The 18,385-nt window shown below is 42.6% G+C and overlaps 2 protein-coding genes across 6 annotated transcripts in view; one reads left to right on the top strand and one right to left on the bottom strand.

Annotated features, from left to right (window-relative positions):
• Window positions 1-1,501, top strand: part of LOC108893935 (suppressor of tumorigenicity 7 protein homolog) — a 48,035-nt gene extending 46,534 nt beyond the window's left edge. For all 5 annotated transcript variants that reach the window (XM_018692433.2, XM_018692416.2, XM_051073160.1 and 2 more), the window contains one exon: window positions 1,017-1,501. In XM_018692433.2, coding sequence (XP_018547949.1) covers window positions 1,017-1,112 — 96 coding nt within the window. In that variant the 3' untranslated portion in view covers window positions 1,113-1,501. The remainder of the gene's footprint in view (window positions 1-1,016) is intronic.
• wnt2 (wingless-type MMTV integration site family member 2) lies at window positions 1,408-17,940 on the bottom strand. Its single transcript, XM_018692481.2, has 5 exons — window positions 17,547-17,940; window positions 16,392-16,612; window positions 11,380-11,657; window positions 10,648-10,912; window positions 1,408-3,510 (listed from the first exon to the last, which is right to left on the bottom strand). Exons 1-5 carry the CDS (start codon window positions 17,627-17,629, stop codon window positions 3,305-3,307), a joined length of 1,053 nt encoding a protein of 350 aa, XP_018547997.1. The 5' UTR covers window positions 17,630-17,940; the 3' UTR covers window positions 1,408-3,304.
• Window positions 17,941-18,385: the final 445 nt, after the last annotated feature.

Raw genomic sequence — 18,385 nt, 5'->3', positions numbered from 1 at the left:
GCAGGGGTATGATTGTACATCCTGAGCAGACTGTGTTTGATTGACATCTGCCTCTGTAGGTAAGTAGTGCATAGGTCGGTCACCCTATGTAATGCCCTGCATATAAAATTATAAATATTATTAAGTGTCTGATAACATTATGGACTTGATTCCTGGAGAGTGTAAGATCCTTTTTCTTCAATCTGAAAATACTGTTTTATCAGTACCAGACTCCATTGACAAAAACAGCAATTTTACCTCACAGAACGCAGGAGTTGCTGGTTGTTTTTGTGTTGTTGTGTGGTACTTGTAGTTAAGTAAAGGATCTGTACACCTCCTCCACCTCTCAAAGTCTCACAATAACACAAACACACTAACAGATGGAGGCAGTGGTGTTCCAGCAGCTCTGGAGTTCTGCTCGCTAAAATTCCTGTTTTTGTCAATGGAGTCTGGTACTAATGACTGATGGGCATTTTGGTCTAAATGTGGACCTAGCACGGAGGTCAGAGGGTCTTTAAATGTGGTCACATCACGGCCGACACCCTGATCCACCCCCACACCGTTCAAACACATGAAACGCACACCTTCAACTTTGAAGTCCCGTCTTTGAAGCTGAAACAGAGATGTGTGATACGACGTGTGAGGCGGACGTCAGCGCCCCGTCGCAGCCTTTCAAACGCACGAACCGCTCGACCACCGGGCAGATACATGCAGGTGGAGGGGAGGCAGGTACGGTACCCGTCACGGCTTTCATCTGTCGTCTGACAAAGTGGGAACCTCTATGACCTCCATGTTGCTCGGGTGGAGCCCCTATCGCCTCCTCTTCACTGGTTGTTGCCAAAACACCAACCGAGAGACTGAGGCCTGACAACTGAGCTGCGCTGTGCTCACAGGCGAGGTGGAGAGGAAGAAGACAGATTTTTAATCCTATTTTAAACACCATCAAGTTCATAAATAGATGATTATCAAACAGACAATGAATCATGCCGTCATTATTCTACATGTTAAACAGACTGGTTACCTTTGTGTGTCTGCAGTTCCTCAGCACGCTGTTTGCTCCTCTGAACTTCATCATGGAGAAGGTGGAGAGCATCCTGCCGTCCAGCCTCTGGCACCAACTCACCCGCATCTGACCCCCGAACCGACCAGACCGGACCAGAATCAGAAACCCAGGAACCAGAGCCGGAAAAAAAGCCGGACAGAAACAGCTGAACTGAAACCCAGAACGCTGCAAATTGGACTGGACTGACACACCTTTGTGCCAACATTTACCGAGTTCAAACCAAACTTGAGAAGAGGACGACGGGAGGCGGAGGCATGAGACAAAAAAAGAAAGCAGAGCAACAGAATCCAGAATTGGTTGACTTTATTTGATATGTTTGCATTTTTTGGGGTTTTCAATCATTTAAAGCTGTTCTTTTGTTGTTCAAAAAAAAAAAAAAAAAAGAGGTGATAAATTGCCATCATTAAAAAATGAAAAGACAAAAAAATACAATAAAGGACTTTTTGTGTATTGCTGCAAGCCAGCTTCTTCCCGCCATTTTGATTCACACAGTCAGATTCACAGGAGCAGCGCTGCAGTTTGATTTTAAATTGCCTCAACCAGTAGAGACGTCTGAATCATCAGCCGGAGCTGCTGAGGGATTTAAAGTAGGAGCTGGATGTTGAAACAGCAGAACACAACCTGGTAAGTTTTACTGTTTATCTGTGGAATCTGTCACATGTTCATCTAATTCCTTGATGTTTTCCTGAAGCTAACATCTCGCTCCACAGGTACAAGAGTTTTACCTGCGTCCAACAGGTACTTCTTCCTTTTTTCTGAGACAAATGTGATGAAATGTTTTTGAAAAGACGAGCGGTTCTTATCTGGTTTGCTACAAAACATGACTCCTCCTCAAAGCTGATCATTCGTGGAGAAGAAGAACATTGATTTTAGAAACTTGAACATGTTTTTCTGACTCTTCCAGGCAGGCGTTGGTTTCCGATTTCTGTATGTAGCAAGTTTCAAGAGTCGGCTGCATTAGTCTTTTCTCAAAAGTACATTACAGTCTGCTCTTAACCTGCATTAACAGCTTTTTGATGAAAATGAAGGCAGACTTGCTGCTCACACAGAAACAAGCAGAAAACAGTTGCTGTCAGGAAAGAAGAATAAATAAATCCAAGAATCTGAACCCAAAAGAGAAAACGTCAAGCAGATAAAGAAAAGGAAAACTCAGGTTTCTAATCAGCTCAATACTGGACCAGTTGTCCATAATCAACCATTTACAGCCAAAAACATGGGAAAATAAAGTTCAAGAGACACCAGAGTTATCCTTTAACATGAGAGAATCGTATTAATCCAGATTTTCCTTTAACGCATCGCTTTAAAAAACCTCCTTTAGTTCAAGCTCCACCCCTGTGATCGTCTGGCTGTTCCATACACTATACATCTGATTTTAATTTACACAACCACATATTTACATCAACAAACAAACAAAGCCCCGTCTGATCTGACTATAAACCAGCTGTGTGTGTTACCAGTTCAGCATCTCACACACTCTAGTTGACCTGTTTGAGTCGTCTCTTCACAAATAAAACATTTTTAAAGAGTAAATAAATACAATGAAATGACAGAAGGAAGAAGAGCTGTGGATGACACAGGACAGCAGATTGTGTTTTCAAACTGGTGGTTCTCTTCTTTAGGCTGGTTTGGAGGCTACAGGTAACGAGTGTGTTTATATGTACAGATTGATTTCCAGTCCATCTTATGTGCTTTGAAGTTCAAATTTTACTGTAAAACTGAAAACATAAAGACTCTGTAATGTTGTGCACAGGTTGCTGATAAAAATGGAAAAAAAATCTTAATCCTAACAAGTGAAACAAGTGGGAAAATATCTTTCACTGTGTCTTTCACTGACCGGTGTGTGTCGAACGATCTGACAACTCTACAGTAGATTATATAACTTAAGATATATTTTCAGCAGATCTTTACTGGTTATTTAAATTCTCAGTCTTGGGTTTGAAGATTAAAAACCTGAAAGTGGAGGGAAGTTTTAAAGTCTCCGATTGAACCAGTCAACCTTTGAAAACCAGGTTTCACTGTAGAAAGTATCTGTAAGTTTGGACTCTTTATCGTTAAACTAAAACCTTTTACATTTCCTGCTCTGATGTGTTTTACTTTCTTGTTCTGGCTGAAAAAGAAGAAAATATCCTGTGATCGTCACAACACGACGACAGACGGAGGAATCTGTAGCCCAGCGAGAGGAGCAGTGGCAGTAGTGATGACGTGACCCAGTGTGAGCGGTCAGCAGTGTTCAGAGGTGGTGGTGGTGGTGGTGAGGTCACGTCACGTCTGGCCCTTACAGGTGTGGACGTCGACCTGCTGGTGGCAGTCGCGGCAGTGCACGGCGCAGCACCAGTGGAACTTGCACTCGCACTTGGTGGTGCGGCTGACCCGCGACGTGTCGTAACCCCGGCCGCAGCACATCACCTCGCAGCCGTCCACCCCGCGGGACGTCCGGTTACAAACCCGCCCCCCTGTCCCCATCGACCCTGGAAGAAGAGAGAGAAAGAGAGAGAGGTCAGTCAGGAAGCAGAGATGTGTTTTAAAACTGTGATGACGCCTGACTTAATCTGTGTTTAAAAAAATGACAATAACCATTAAAATCAGTTGGATTGACCTTTTTATTAAAGAGTATGATCCTTGTTTTAACCAGAAACGCTTTGTTCAAAACCACCAGACTCCATTTACAAAAACACGAATTTTACCGAGCAGAATACAGGAGTTGCTGCCTCAATCTGTGAGCTTGTTTGTGTTATTTGTTTGGTACTTTCACTTATGTAAAGGATCTGAATACTTCTTCCATCACTGAAAGTTACACAGTAACACAAACACACTAACAGACAGAGGCAGTGGTATCCCAGCAGCTCCTGTGTTCTGCTCGGTAAAATTTGTTGTTTTCTCAATGGAGTCTGGTGTTGATAAAACGGCTGTTTTTGATTAAAGAAAAAGGCTCTTGCTCTCAAATAAAAAGCTCTATCTCTGTAGGAATCCTTTCTATAATGTTGTCAGACACAATCTGAACCATATACATAAAAGATTAACATTTTAAAAATGGTACACACTCATTTTTATTTCATGTGAGTTTTCTGCACAGCGTCCATCCTAAAGTTTGAAAACAGGGAAGAACTTTATTTCTTCTTGAAGCTGAAGCAGTAGGATTTAACTTGGAGGTAATTTCCCACTGCACCTCTCCACTCATCAAACATTAGTTTTATTCTATAAATCTAAAAAACACATTTCAGTAGTTTCCTCCCAGACTGAGTTTGACACCTACACTGATAATTATTCCAGGCTAAAAAAGGTGAGACCCATCCTGGGAAATTACTCAGGATTTAGGACGTCTTACAGAGATATTCCACCGAAGAGTGACCCTCGCTCCAAAGTGGAATCAGGAATGTGACTTGGCGGAATGTGAGCCACAAATTTGGCCAATCAGTGGTTTTATTGGTCGTCAGGAGCCAATGGGAGCGCAGTATGACGCTGGCAGATGAGGCGGCAGGGGGGCTGGGTAAGATGATGATCGTTAAGACGATGGGAGAGATGAGAGATTGATGATAGGAGCCGTCAGCCTGCGCTCCCGCTATTCATCAGCTGTTCATTTTATAGGAGACGTCCATCGCTCTCTCTCTCTCTCACACACACACACACACACACACACAACTGCTAGCTCCCTGTGCACGACTGACTGGCCTCCCTGAAACTGTACAAACTCGCTTTCTGTCGTCTCCAGCCCACACACACACACACACACACACACTTCACTACAGAAGTCTGCAGAGGTCACAGCTGTTCATTAGTCGACTGAAAAATTGATAAATTCTCCTTTCAAGTAAATTTATAATGGTTCTAATTTCTCACATGTGGCACTGACAGGTTCAGATTGTTATCATAAGTGTCTGACAACATTATGGATAGGATTCCTACAGAGATAGAGCTTTTTATTTGAGAGGAAGATCCTTTTTCTTTAACCAGAAACATCTCTTTATATCAGTACCAGACTCCATTGAGAAAAGCAGGAATTTTACCGAGCAGCTGCTAGATCACTGCTGCCTCAATTAGTTTGTTTGTTTGTGTTACTTTGTGACTTCTAAGTGGTGGAAGAAGTAATTAGATACTTTATTTAAGTTAAACCACCACACAAGAACACAAATAAACTAACAGATTGAGGCAGCGGCATCCCAGTAACTCCTGGTAAAATTCCTGTTTTTGTCAATGGAGTTTGGTATTGATATATGGCGATGTTTCTACTTGAACAAAAATGATCTTACTCTTTCTCTATATTGTCAAACACACACGGATTCCCAAGATTTTTGTCCCTATGAATCATTTCCATCCAAAAACATGGGAACAGGCCCTGGTTCAGAAATCCCGGAGTTACCCTTTAAACTGCTGACACACCATCTCTCCTCCACAGGGAGGTTTTAGGGAAATTTTTTTTAGCTGTATCAGCAACTTTTATCTGCTGATGTTGAATACAAGCAACATCACAGCCAGCAGAGAGTGTTGACTGTAGATTATTATCACATCAGAGTCTGTCATGGTTTTATCTCATGAACGTGAGAAGAAAGTTTGGGTTATCGTGTCGAGATTTTACAGACAGTTCGTCTTTGATCACGAGGAAACAAATCCTGTTGTTGTGTCGAATTCAAAGACACATAATTAAGACAAACACAAAACAGAGGAATCAGAAGCTCTCTGGCATCAAGTTTTACAACTACCAACACTGTACTTGTGGGGAAGATAAGTCTGTAGATCCAGAGATTTGAAGAGTAATAATCAAAATAAAAACACCATCAGAAGAAAAAAAAACAATTGATATCTGGGATTCATATATCAGCTGCAATCGGATGGATGGATTTGTGCGTTTTGGAGGCGTTTATTCAGTCGTGTTTGTGGGAGTTTTAAGGCTTGAAATTGTTCATGAAAGACACCAGACTCCATTGACAAAAACAGCCATTTTACTGAGCAGAACGCAGGAGCTGCTTTAATACTTCCTCTTCGATCAGTCAGTTAGTTAGTGTTATTGTGTGACTTTCAGTGGTGGAAGAAGCACTGAGATCCTTTACTTAAAGTAAAAAAAACACACAATAACACAAACAAACAAACAGATCGAAGGCAGCAGCTCCTGTGCTCTGCTCGGTAAAATTGCTGTTTTTGTTAATGGAGTCTGGAGTCTTTGAACAAAGTGTTAAAATGGCAGTTTCTGGTTAAAACAAGGATCTCCAGAACAGATTTTCAGAAGATTTGAGGTGTTAAATAATAAAATATGATTTAAAAATGTAAAAATCCAGCATTTATCGTTAAGATCCTTTAAAATTGTCTGTTTTCTGTTTTACGTCGTCGTAAATTTAGTATCTGTGGGTTCTGGACTTTGGTTCGCAGCTCTGTTTAAACCTCTGAGCTGCTGTGGTGCAGATGTTACTGTCTGACTGTGAAGTGTTACTGAAGAAGAACATGTGTGTGTGTTTCTTCAGCTGACTTCTCCTGTATAAATAAAGGTTTAGGAGGAGTGGGGAGGGAAACAAAAAAAAACGATGCACCGGCTTCAAGTACCATCTCGAACATTGTCCTGGAATTCGCTCAGTGTTTACATTCTGCCTCGCTCTGAGCGTACACCATCTCTGCACCATTCCCTCGCCAGGTAATATGTCTGGGCATGACCTGGAGGCCCCGCCCTCTCGCTGGCAGCCCGCCCGCCGCCCGTCCGTCATCCGCGGCATGCTGCTGCCGCTGCTGCTAGGGGTGACATCACGGCCAGAGCCTCTTCCTCGCTCCCTCTCTCAGCTCACGTCTGCTTATTGAATTAAGATGAGGGGGCGCCGAGAGATGAGTTTAGCACCTGAGCCTCGCCAGGGCCGAGGGAAATTGATTTCACACTTTAAAGAGGCACAGAGGGGCCGTCTCACTCTCTCAGTGTGTGTGTGTGTGTGTGTGTGTGTGTGAGAAAGGATTCAGATTGTATGAGTCCAGAGTGATTGACGGTGCGTTTGCATGTCTTCGAGAGGTTTTTCAGTGTGTGTGATGGGAGGAAGTGTGTGTTTCAAGAGCGGCTGCACCTCATTGTTTGTGTGTGAGACAGTGTACAGTATGTGTGTGTGTGTGTGTGTCCTAAGAGGAGAGGTTAGGTTCTCATGAGAGGCCCGCTGTGTGTGTGTTTGTGTGTGTGTTACCTCACCCTGCTTACATGTACACAACCCATGAAGCCTTCGTGTCGGGGCCCTGAGACCTGCAGAGGTCCCTCAGGAGGTGAGGGGGTGCAGCTAATGTTCACATCATCTTCTCAATTAAAAACCAATCGCTTGGTGCGTAAAATGTGCGTCTGTTTTATCCAATCAGCAGTCCAGAGCCCAAAAGTATGCACATGTATATTTACTATCACGTAAAACAAAGAGAAGCTGCAACAAAAAAAAAAACAACAAAACCCCCAAAACGGAGGATTAATCAGTGATCAAAACACCAGACAGAGTCAGACTGAAAACACCATGCATCCCTGAGAATATCTGAGCAGCTTTAACAGACTCTTTAAGCTCATGAAAACTCCCTCAACGACCATGACGGTGCCTGATAACGTGTACTGCACACAGTAGACATCGCACACTGTCCCGTGACATCCAATGTTTCCCTCAAAGGATAACTCTGGGATTTTTTCCCATGTATCTGATTTTGCACTGACAGGCTTAGTGTCTGAGAACATTATGGAAATGATTCCTACAGAGGTAGAGCTTTTTATCAAACCAGAAACAGACGTTTTATTGTTTTGTTCAAAGTCACCAGACTCCATTGACAAAAACAGGAATTTTACCCCACAGAACATAGGAGTTGCTAATCTACCGCTGCCTCAATCTGGTAGTTTGTTTGTGTTATTGTGTGGTACTTTTACTTTTACTCTTAAATAAAGAATACTTATACCACCACAACTACACAAACAAACTAAAAGATGGAGGCAGTGGTTTTCCAGCAGCTCCTGTGCTCTGCTCGGTAAAATTACTGATTTTGTGAATGGAGTCTGGCAGAGATAAAACGGCCGTTTCTGGTCAAACAAAAAGGATCTTACTCCTTAATAGAAAGATCTATCAATGTAAGAATCCTCTCTATTATGTCCCTATCAATCATTTACACCCAAAAACATGGGAAAAGGTTAAAAATATAAAGTTTAAGAGTCCTTGAGCAAAGCATTTAACCTACACACAAACATTTGTGACTGAAATGCACAAAGAAGTGCAAGTCAAAGCATTCAGTTTCCCAGAAAATAAATTATATATGTAAAATATGTCCTCATAGGAGAAGTTACACTTGATCACTTTTATAATCACTTGAAAAAATGTCTTAAAAATAAAATGATGTAGTTCTTACAAATGATAAATGTGAGGCTTAAAGTAAAAGTTTTATCCCTAAAATTAAAAACCACCACATTTTGATTCAGGGACCTGCACTTTACAAACCAGTCTCCAGGTGGGCCGCCCCACATTCACAGTTTCCAATCGAGGAGGAAGGAGAAGCGTCTCACTTTGACACGAAACACACTGTGAACTCCTCTGGTGTTGTATTGTGTTGTATGATCCAACCTGCCCCCCCACCCACACACACACACACACACACACACACACACACACACACACACACACACCCTGAAATATGCCTCCTTTTGCTGCGCCAATCGTGCCTTCAGGCCTGTGTGTGTTTCCAGTGGTGGTGATTTATAGTGATGTGCGGTGCTCTAAGGTTTCAGCCTACAGAAGTGTGTAATGGCTCTTAAACTGGCCGACACCCGATCGCCACGGATCATCTGCTGCCTGGCAGGCATCCACCTCCTCTGAAACACACACATTCACGTCCAAAAACTAGACACTAGAAATCATCAGGAGACACAATTAAAAGGCAAATTTCTTTGAGGTAACTTTAGTTTTACTCCAGACGAGCAGGACGGGAACTGAGATTATTGTTTCGTTTCGTAATCAGACACTTGTGCTGCTAACCTCCACCCTGTGTCGTCCAGAGAAGGGAGGGGGTGTACCTGGATCACAGGTACAGGTATTCTGTCCTCTGAAACCATGACTCTCCCCCTTACAGAGTCCAGACCACATTCACTCAGCCTCTCTACGCTGGGAGTAAAATGTACAGCTAAAGCTAAATAAACAAAAAATCAGAAACAGCCGTTTTATCAATACCAGACTCCATTGACAAAAACAAGAATTTTACTGAGTAGAATACAGGAGGTGCTGGAACACCACTGCCTCCATCTGTTAGTTAGTTTGTGTTACTCTGTGATGGAGGAAGTTTTCTGATCCTTAACATAAGTAAAAGTACCACACAGTTACACAACAACACAAGAAACTATCCCAGGAGCTCCTGTGTTCTGCTCGGTAAAATTGCTGTTTTTGTCAATGGAGTCTGGTATTGATATAAAGTGATGTTTCTGGTTAAACAAAAAGGATCCTACTCCCTTACTCCTTAATAAAAATGTCAGTCTCTGTAGGAATCATATCCTTTATGTCCCTATGAATCATTTACATGTGAGAAAATAAAGCCCAGGATCAAAAATATTAAATTTAACCACCCTGAAACACACAACAAAGTAAAAGTCAAACACTTCATCTGTCACTAAATGTCCTTTAAATGGTAACAGTTTAAACTTTAATGCCCTTTTTATCCAAAGCAACTTATAAGTGAGAACGACGCTAAGTCTCCGAGCTCAGGGTTTCAGAGCTGGTTTCTCACGACCTCAGTGCTCCACTGCATTTTTTAACAAGTTAGACACATGCTGCATGATCAGTATTCAACAGTGAAACATATATGATTAGAAAATATATTAGATATTAAATGTACACTTAAGTATTAACTAGAAAATGCAGTGTGAGAGCTGAAGGAATGCTGAACAATTGGCGGAAAATAGTGGTAAAAAAAAAAGAATGCTGAAAGTAGAAAACGACAACTGAAGCATTCATTTAAATTTTTTTTCAGAAAAAGCTGAATATTTCAAAAAGTATAAATAGCAGAAAAAAGCTGAATGCAACCATAAATGTCCAGAACAAGCTGAACGTTTTGAAAGCTGAATGGTTTCTGTAGCACCTTTACTTTAACCAAGCCAAGGAGATTTTCCTCCTCACACTCACTGTCCTGTTCCAGACTTCATAGACAAAAACACAGATTTCACTCACTTCTGTCCTGCAGCAACAACGAGAACTGAACTGAAAAACCCTACAGAATTAATTACCAACAGAATTAGATACTGGGGCTGCTGAATCACTTCAAGATCTACTTTCCCGATCGATCAGCTGAAATTACGATCAACACAAACACAGCTACAACTCCATGTCGTCAAAAGTGCCTCTGCAGAACGTGAGGAAGTCGAACCCACTGCCTTTATAATTACCCAATAAAACACCTGCAGGGATCAAGTCCAAACGTCTCTGATCAAGCAATTGAAAACCCTCATGACAAATCTGTTCACACCCCTCCTCTCTTGTGGAGGTGGTTCAGTTGAACTCTGGAGTGTGTTCTGCTTCGGTTTGGTTCATTTGCTCAGGTGAGAGTGGAGTCATTCGAGCTCAGGTGGAACCATAAACAACCAAAGCCAGAAGATTCCTGACGAATCAGAGGCAAAGGTGTAAAGACTTGCTCCTCACCTGACTCGTGGTCCCGTATGCAGTAGTCTGGTGAGTCCTCCAGGTACACCAGGTCGTTCTTGCTGGGCCGTTTGAAGTGTGTGTGCGCGGCAGTGAAGCCCGTGCCGTACTGGTTGACGGCGACCTGCACCGCGCCGTTGTACCGCTTCCGCAGGTGGTCGCCGGTGCGTCGGAAGTCGGCCATGGCGAGCCAGCAGGTCCGAACGCTGCATGACCCGCTGACGCCATGACACTTACACTCCAGAGTCATGAAGCGCTTCACGGCCTGGAGGAGGGAAAAGAGAACATTGTGGACACGATTTCAACAAAGATACCAATACCAGACTCCATTGACAAAAACAGTCATTTTACTGAGCAGAAGTCAGGAGTTGCTGGAAAACCGCTGCCTCTATCATTTGGTTGTTTGTGTTATTGTGCGACTTTCAGTGGTGGAAGAAGTAATCAGATCCTTTACTTAAGAGTAAAAGTACCACACAACAACACAAACAAGCCAACAGATCGAGGCAGCGATATTAAAGCAGCTCCTGCGTTCTGCTTGGTAAAATTCCTGTTTTTGTCAATGGAGTCTGGTAGCGATAAAATGGCAGTTTCTGATTAAATAAAAATGATCTTACTCTTTAATAAAAAGCTCTGTCTCTGTAGGAACCTTATCCATAATAACAATCTGAGCTTGTCAGTGGCAACTTATCCTCTAAGTAATTTCTACAGGTGTTCAGCTCGGAGCTTCCTCACCTTCCTGCCGGCTCGATTGTTGTGCAGGTTCATGAGTGCCCGGGCGTCCCTCTCCTTCCTCTCCTTGGCGTCCACGAAGGCCTGGCTGAAGCGCATGGCGTGCTCCACGTGGTCGCTGCAGCCGCCCCAGTCGAAGGAGCCCTTGGCGTCCCGCGACGAGCCCTTCTTAGTGGGATCGCAGGAGCAGGAGTCCAGCTCGCCTTGGCTGCAGGCCCGCGCCAACGTGTAAACCACGCCGGCCGAGGAGATGGCGTAAACGAAGGCCACCTCGCGGCTGCCTGTGGAGAGGGAGAGGATGGAGATGACAGGTAAGAAGAAGAATAAGGTTAGTTTGAAACACATTTAACATCAAATTAGAAATATATTTTCACTGTATTCCTACATTTTTTGTGAAAAATGGCAGAAATCATACTTAAAAGCTCAATAAAGTCTCTAAGTGTTTGGTGCAACAGTGAAAATACTGAATATTTTTAACTCTTTTGAGGATGCTAATGTCAAATGTGTGTAGGGTTTTTTTGGGATCACAGAAGTGACTTGAACACATCAGAATTTAATGTAGGACGTTCCCTAACTCTAGAGAGGAGGAACAAAACACTGAGAACAGCTATAGCCATGCTAGCAGCTCTGTTAGCTAAATGCTAACATGCTCACGATGACAATAATAAAATGCTGATGTACAATAGCTAAATGTAACAACAATATCAAAATCTCACAATAGCATAATAACTCGATAACAACTCCATGATACTGTTTGAGAAAAAATAAATGTTAAGCCATGAGCGTGAACTGATTCAAACGTATCTCGGACTAGCTATTGTCTCTGCTAGCCGCTGTTAGCGATACCAGTTGATAACAATGCTCTGTGCAGTATTTTGCTCATACAAACAGCGTAGCAACATGTTCACAGATAAAAACTGAACAGCGTACTGCGTGTATGACTGACTTAATGTGGAACAAATAAGACAGAACTTCTATAAACAGTCAAATTAGCAGAGTGTTCTCTGATGCGAGTGGCAGCCATCTTGAATTCTTATGTCGGGGTTGGTGGGGTTTCTCCAACTGTCCAAGTTGGAATTTCGACCTCAGGGGGTGTTCCAGTTGAAATATTTGACCTGGACTCAGAAATTCCGACTTCCGAGTACAACTGGAACGCACCATTACATCCCTATTTAACATGCTAACATTTGCTAATTAGCGCTAAACACAACGCGCACCTGAGGCTTGAAAATTGTTAGTTTTGCAGGTGTCTAGTCATAAAACTAAGTGTATTTTATTAGTTGAAATTGGGTGAAATGAGTGCTGCATTTTTTAAAATTCATCCAGCAGCTGCTCAGTTTGAGTTAAAGCATTAGACCCACAGACGACCCACATCGAGAGCCGTGCCATGCAAAGCTAAACACTGAGGTCAGAGACTAACAACATATTTACTGAAAACCAAAAGTTTAGAACTCCTCTACATCAATAAACTCTTGTGTTTTTATCTCATTTTCCTGATCTTGAATCTGGCATTAAACCATGACAAACAGAATGATCCTTCAAATGTTTGGCCCTCGCTGCTACCTGTATGACCTGTGTTTGTTGTTGTCGTCTGCTTGAAGCTTTTATTTCATGCGAGGCCTGAAATGAAAATGAAAAAAAAAAACACGCTTCATCTACCTCCAGGATGGATAAACATCTAACGTTTACCAGCAGTGCCCTGATATCTGCCCTCATCTCCCTTTACATGTAACTGATGAGAGATCTGAGAGGGATCAAAGGCTGAGGCAGTGTGTGTGTGTGTGTGTGTGTGTTTGTCTGTAACCTCTGCTGCTAAATCACGACACAAGTGAAGGCATACACAGTGACTGCAATGTAATTCAATGGCCGATTGTCCACGTCAAAGTACGTCCACTGAATTGCTTGTTTTGTTAGAGTAAGATCCACTATATATCAATACCAGACTCCATTGGCAAAAACAGCAGTTTTACCGAGCAGAACACAGGAGCTGCTGGAACACCACTGCCTCCATCTGTTTGTTTGTTTGTGTTATTTTGTGGTACTTTTACTTGTGTAAATGATCTGAATGCTTCTTCCACCTCCAAAAGTCACTCAATAACACAAACTAACTAACAGTGGTAATCCAGCAGCTCCTGTGTTCTGCTCGGTAAAATTGCTGTTTTTGTCAATGGAGTCTGGTATTGATAAAAAGTGATGTTTCTGGTTTAAAAAAAGGATTTTGCTCAATTCTACACTGATCCCAGAGGTTTTTTGTTTCTATCAATCATTTACACACAAAACCACTGGAAATAAAGTCCAGGTTCAAAAATACCAGGGTTATCAGGTGTCTGTCAGTTATTATTTACAAAAGGTAGTACTTCTTTCATTAGAGTACTAGTATGATCAATATAAATGTATATAAATGCAAGAAATTGTCTTAATATAGTTTTGTTTTTAGTTTGTTTTTGGTTGAAGACCCTGTGTGTCCTCCTAAATCTGAACCCAAAGCATCATAATTAAAAAATAAAAGGTAAAAAGCTGCAAACCTTCACTTTAGAAGAGCCTGAATCTGCAACTAGTTGTTTTTATTTGATCAACTACTCTTTTTATGACACTTCATTTATTATTTTTGTGAAAAACACACTAATACAAACACACAGTATATTTACTTTACTTTCAAATTTGAGATTGTTTTCTAACAGCTGCGTGTTCTTTGACAAATGTTTACACTAAAGGAAGAGAAAGGGTTTTGTAGAACGTGTACCTCTAAGTGAGGTTGAGTTTAAACTGACACAGTATTAAAAAACACTCACACACACTCAGAGATATCAGTGTGTGTGTGTGTGTGTCCCAGTCCAGCGGCTAAGTTGAGCGTGTCTAACGAGGTTAATGAGGAGAGCAGCGTGGGGGGAAAAGCTCCTGTGTAATTGTTTGAAATTAGCCCGCTGACATTGAAAATAAGGAGCTTCTGACGGTGCCTTCGACGTGCCGTGATAATGTTGTGTGACACGGCCGGGGCCCCGGTCCTGGGAGGTCCGAATACCACACGGCTGATTAGAGGCCCCAACATGAAACAGACTAAGTCGAAGGATCCGCCTCGCAGGTTAAATCTCGGGGCATGGGAGAGGAACATCAGGCCCCCAGGTCTTGATGATCCTCCAGTGGCAATAAAAAAAGATTACGACTTGTTATAACAAGTCCTCACAGGCTGATTTTTAGCTTCTGAGACGCGTCTGATCTGACAGGATGCTTCAGTCCGGACTGCTCGTCTCCTGTTCATCATCTCCATCACCGGTACAGCTAATCGCACTTCCCTGCTCGTTTATCTCTCTCCTCATAACATTTATCTTCAACCACAGCGGCCGTGTCTTTTCTAGCTTTTCTAAAACGGTCAATAAATCACGTGTCTTCTCCTGCAAATCACCACAGAACGTAAACAGAGCTAACAACCCGGTGAGGATCCTGAAAGTGGAGGGATTAGCTTTATTTAGACGGAGTCAACATTTTCACCGTTTCTCATTTGAATGAGCTGAGTGGAGACGGCAGCTTATCTGAAACTGAATACAACTCTTGTTCTCTGTTAGGTCTTCACACTAATCATTATTTTCATTACCAAATAATCTGTCTCATCTGGGTCCAAGATGATGTCTTTAAATTGCTTGTTTTGTCCAAGCAAACGTCCAAAACTGGAAGCAGCAAATCCTTACATTTAGAAGCTGATATTTTCCACATGCTATTATACAGTATTCTGCTCAATAAATGGCTTAAATTATTAATTAACTATCAAAACTTAATTGTTCCTCCCTTTCTCTGCACTTTTTCTGTGCACCAGAAGTTACAATATTACGTAAAGTAGTGAGTTACCCCCCCCACCCACCCAACACAAAACAACTGACGGAGAAACCAGTCGGCTGCACCGACATGATAAATGTACAATTGTAAAGTGAGACGAGGTGTGGAATGTGATCCAACCTGAGAGAAAGACAGAGGGAGAGGAAAAAAAAAGGAACATATCTGCGAGGGAACTATCAGTTTCCCAGAGAGACTGAGTGTCGCAGTAAATCTACCCAGCAGTTAAAAACAACAAGCATTTGTTTGGATTTGTTGGTGTTAGCTTCAGGCGTACGGTCAAACGTGTTCGTGACCGTAACGCAGAGCTGCGTTCGTTTTCCAAAAAGGTGCCGGCAGCGCACGACGACCTGGAAACACAACCCGGCGAGTTCAGTATCCGATCTCCAGTCGGTGACTTTCTATTCTTAGTCGTGCTGCGTTTAAGGAACATGACAGCCCCTGGAGTTACTGTATGATGGAGAAGATGCTTCACACACACACACACACACACACACACACACACACACACTTTATCTCATCCCTGCGTCTGATATCGTGTACGACACAGACAAACACAGCATCACCTCAACACTGATCCTGAGTTCACTGATTGTTGGTGTTTTCCTACAAGAAAAACTGAATTTTCAGGTTCAGGTTTGATTCAATTTGATTTATCACTGATTTAGAGACGGAAGACGTGAACGACGACGGCTCAGTGAGAGAGTTTTCCAACAATATTCCCCCTTAAAGCCATAACTTTCTTGGGCAATGTCTAAAACTGTGGCTTTTACTGGGGGATATGAAATTGTCAGAGGGAACATGCAATGAAATGTGAATGTTTCGTGCACATGTGGAGGTTGTATGAAGTTTTATTATTATTATAAATTTATCAGCCTTAAATTAAGCTGGATTTTACAGGATACACTGAGACAAAGGGAGCAGGGATTTTAAGACGGATGTGATTTTTGTTTGGTCCAAGGAAAAAACTAAATGATGAGAGTTTGGAAGTAAAATCAGCACTGACCTCTAACCACTGAAACAATGTTTTTTTCCTCTTTCCTGTCCGACAGAGGGATCAGAGGCCGACTACAGAGCAGCAGAGCAGGACCTTTCTGGAGGACACCTCAGCAGGTAGGATGCTTTCTACACATAAAGGTTTGATATCGGACCCTCTCCCCTCGCCCCCCCCCCGACCCTCAACTCACTGCGCAGCAGCAGGCGTCCGAACAGGTTGTGGTCCCTGGCCGTGGTGTTGCAGTTCCAGCGGTGGCTGCGGAACTGGTGCTGGCACTCCGAGATCCAGTCCTTCATCCCGGCCCCGATGGCCTGCATCACCCGGGGGTTCTGGCGGCACAGCTGGCGCTGCTTGTTCACCAGGCCGGGGATGTTGTCGCACATCACCTGGGAGCCCAGGGTGCCCATGTACCTGCAGGAGGGGCGGACGGAGAGGAGGCTGAATGAGTCTCTCGTAAAGAAAACATTCAGGGAACATTGTGAGACGATGGAAAAAGGACAGAAATGAAAGAAAATGTTGAACTTTTTCTGCCAAAGTGCAAATAACTAAACATTTTCCTGAACGTTCAGGGAGATGCAGTAAAGAAGAAACACTGCAAAAACAGAAAACCAGAGAGAGAGAGCAGTAATGAAGTAACAAGGTGTCTTCTGGAGAAACTCGTGTTGAAATCTCTCTGAAACAAGTCCACACTCCCATGTACCTGCAGAACCAGGTGATGAAAGACTGGTAGGGGATTTGAAGACTTGCAGGCTGCAGGGATTTTCTTAAATGATTAAAAAGAAAAAAGAAAGAGAGCAGCAAAAAAAAAAAAAAAAAAAAAAAGAAGAGGAAAATTATCTGTTCAAATATCATCTCAGTATCAGGCAGTGTGAAGGTTTGGAATTTGGAAACAGGACCTTTGCAAATATTCATTAAAAGATTCAAGAGAACGACAGCAAATAAAGAGAAATTAAATTATATCAAATGACTTTATCCTGGAAACGCATCTGTCCAAATATTCAATCTTCAACAAGCTGCGAAAATACAGTTATGAAAGAAGCCATGGAGGGAATTCAGTCACTGAATGTCTGGGAAACATCTCGTTAAGTGAAGGAAAAGTGTAGTTATGGAGCAGGTTTGTGGGCATTTTAAATATTTTTAAACAATAATCAAATGAAGGAAGGAAAAAAAATACAAGAAATAATTTTGCGCAAATCACATGTTACTATTAGATACATTTTCTGTTGATAAATTCAGTAACTGGAGCGCAGTCATGCGCCGCGTTTAACATAAGGAAGCTGGAACTTCAATGCACAGACGTTTGCAGTTCATTTAAACAGAGATATGAATAAAAAAAGTTACTCACCACCAGGTCGCATCGACCTCGGCCGTCAGCCAGCAGATTGCTACAGATAAATAAAAACATATTCCACTTGGCAATAAGTTCATATTAACCAGTCTTTGGTCCTTTATGGATCTGGACGGAGCATTTCCACGGATGAAAGAAAAATCTGAAACATTAAGAGAAGTGTGTTCAGTCTCCAAATCAAGCTCGGATTAAAAAGGATCACAGGACATTTGGTGGACGGAGGTTTGCGCGTAAAAAAATAAAAGCCATGACTGGCTCCGCTTCTGCACGGTGGCAGAGAGCGACTGTCTTAATAGTCCAGCTAAAAAGATTTTCAGGGGAGATAGGCAGATGATGTGCTATCAGGTTTAAATTGCTTTACACAAGGGGTGGGCAGAGTCCCGTCTCAGGAATGAGGTGAAGAAATGAGATGTCTGAGAGTATCTGTTCAGGCTGGTTTGACACCAGACAGGCTTGGCGCGCGTCCAGACCCGGAGCTCCGCTGCTTTTTTTTTTTTTTTTTTTGTGTGTGTGTGTGTGTGTGTGTGTGTGGAGATGTGGTCCAAGCTGATGAGGCTCTTCACTTCACAAACTTGCACCCGCGTTCAGGGGGAAAGGGGAACCGACCGGCTTGTGGGAGGACTCAGCCTCGCCGCGCACTCAGCCAATGACGAGTCGCCGGAAAAAAAACGAGCAGGAACCCGCTTCGATTCAAAGTCAGAGAGGGGGATAAAAAATGAGGATGGAGCGAAGGTTTTGACTTTGGCGCGTTGTGTAATGAGCTGATGGATGTGATAAAACATCACTGCTCGCTCTGGACATTTTAATTTCACATATATCCACCTCTTTTCTGCTCA

Source organism: Lates calcarifer, linkage group LG10, assembly GCF_001640805.2.
Source record: "Lates calcarifer isolate ASB-BC8 linkage group LG10, TLL_Latcal_v3, whole genome shotgun sequence".
Classification (NCBI taxonomy): Eukaryota; Metazoa; Chordata; class Actinopteri; family Centropomidae; genus Lates; species Lates calcarifer.
This window is presented reverse-complemented; position numbering and strand designations above follow the sequence as displayed.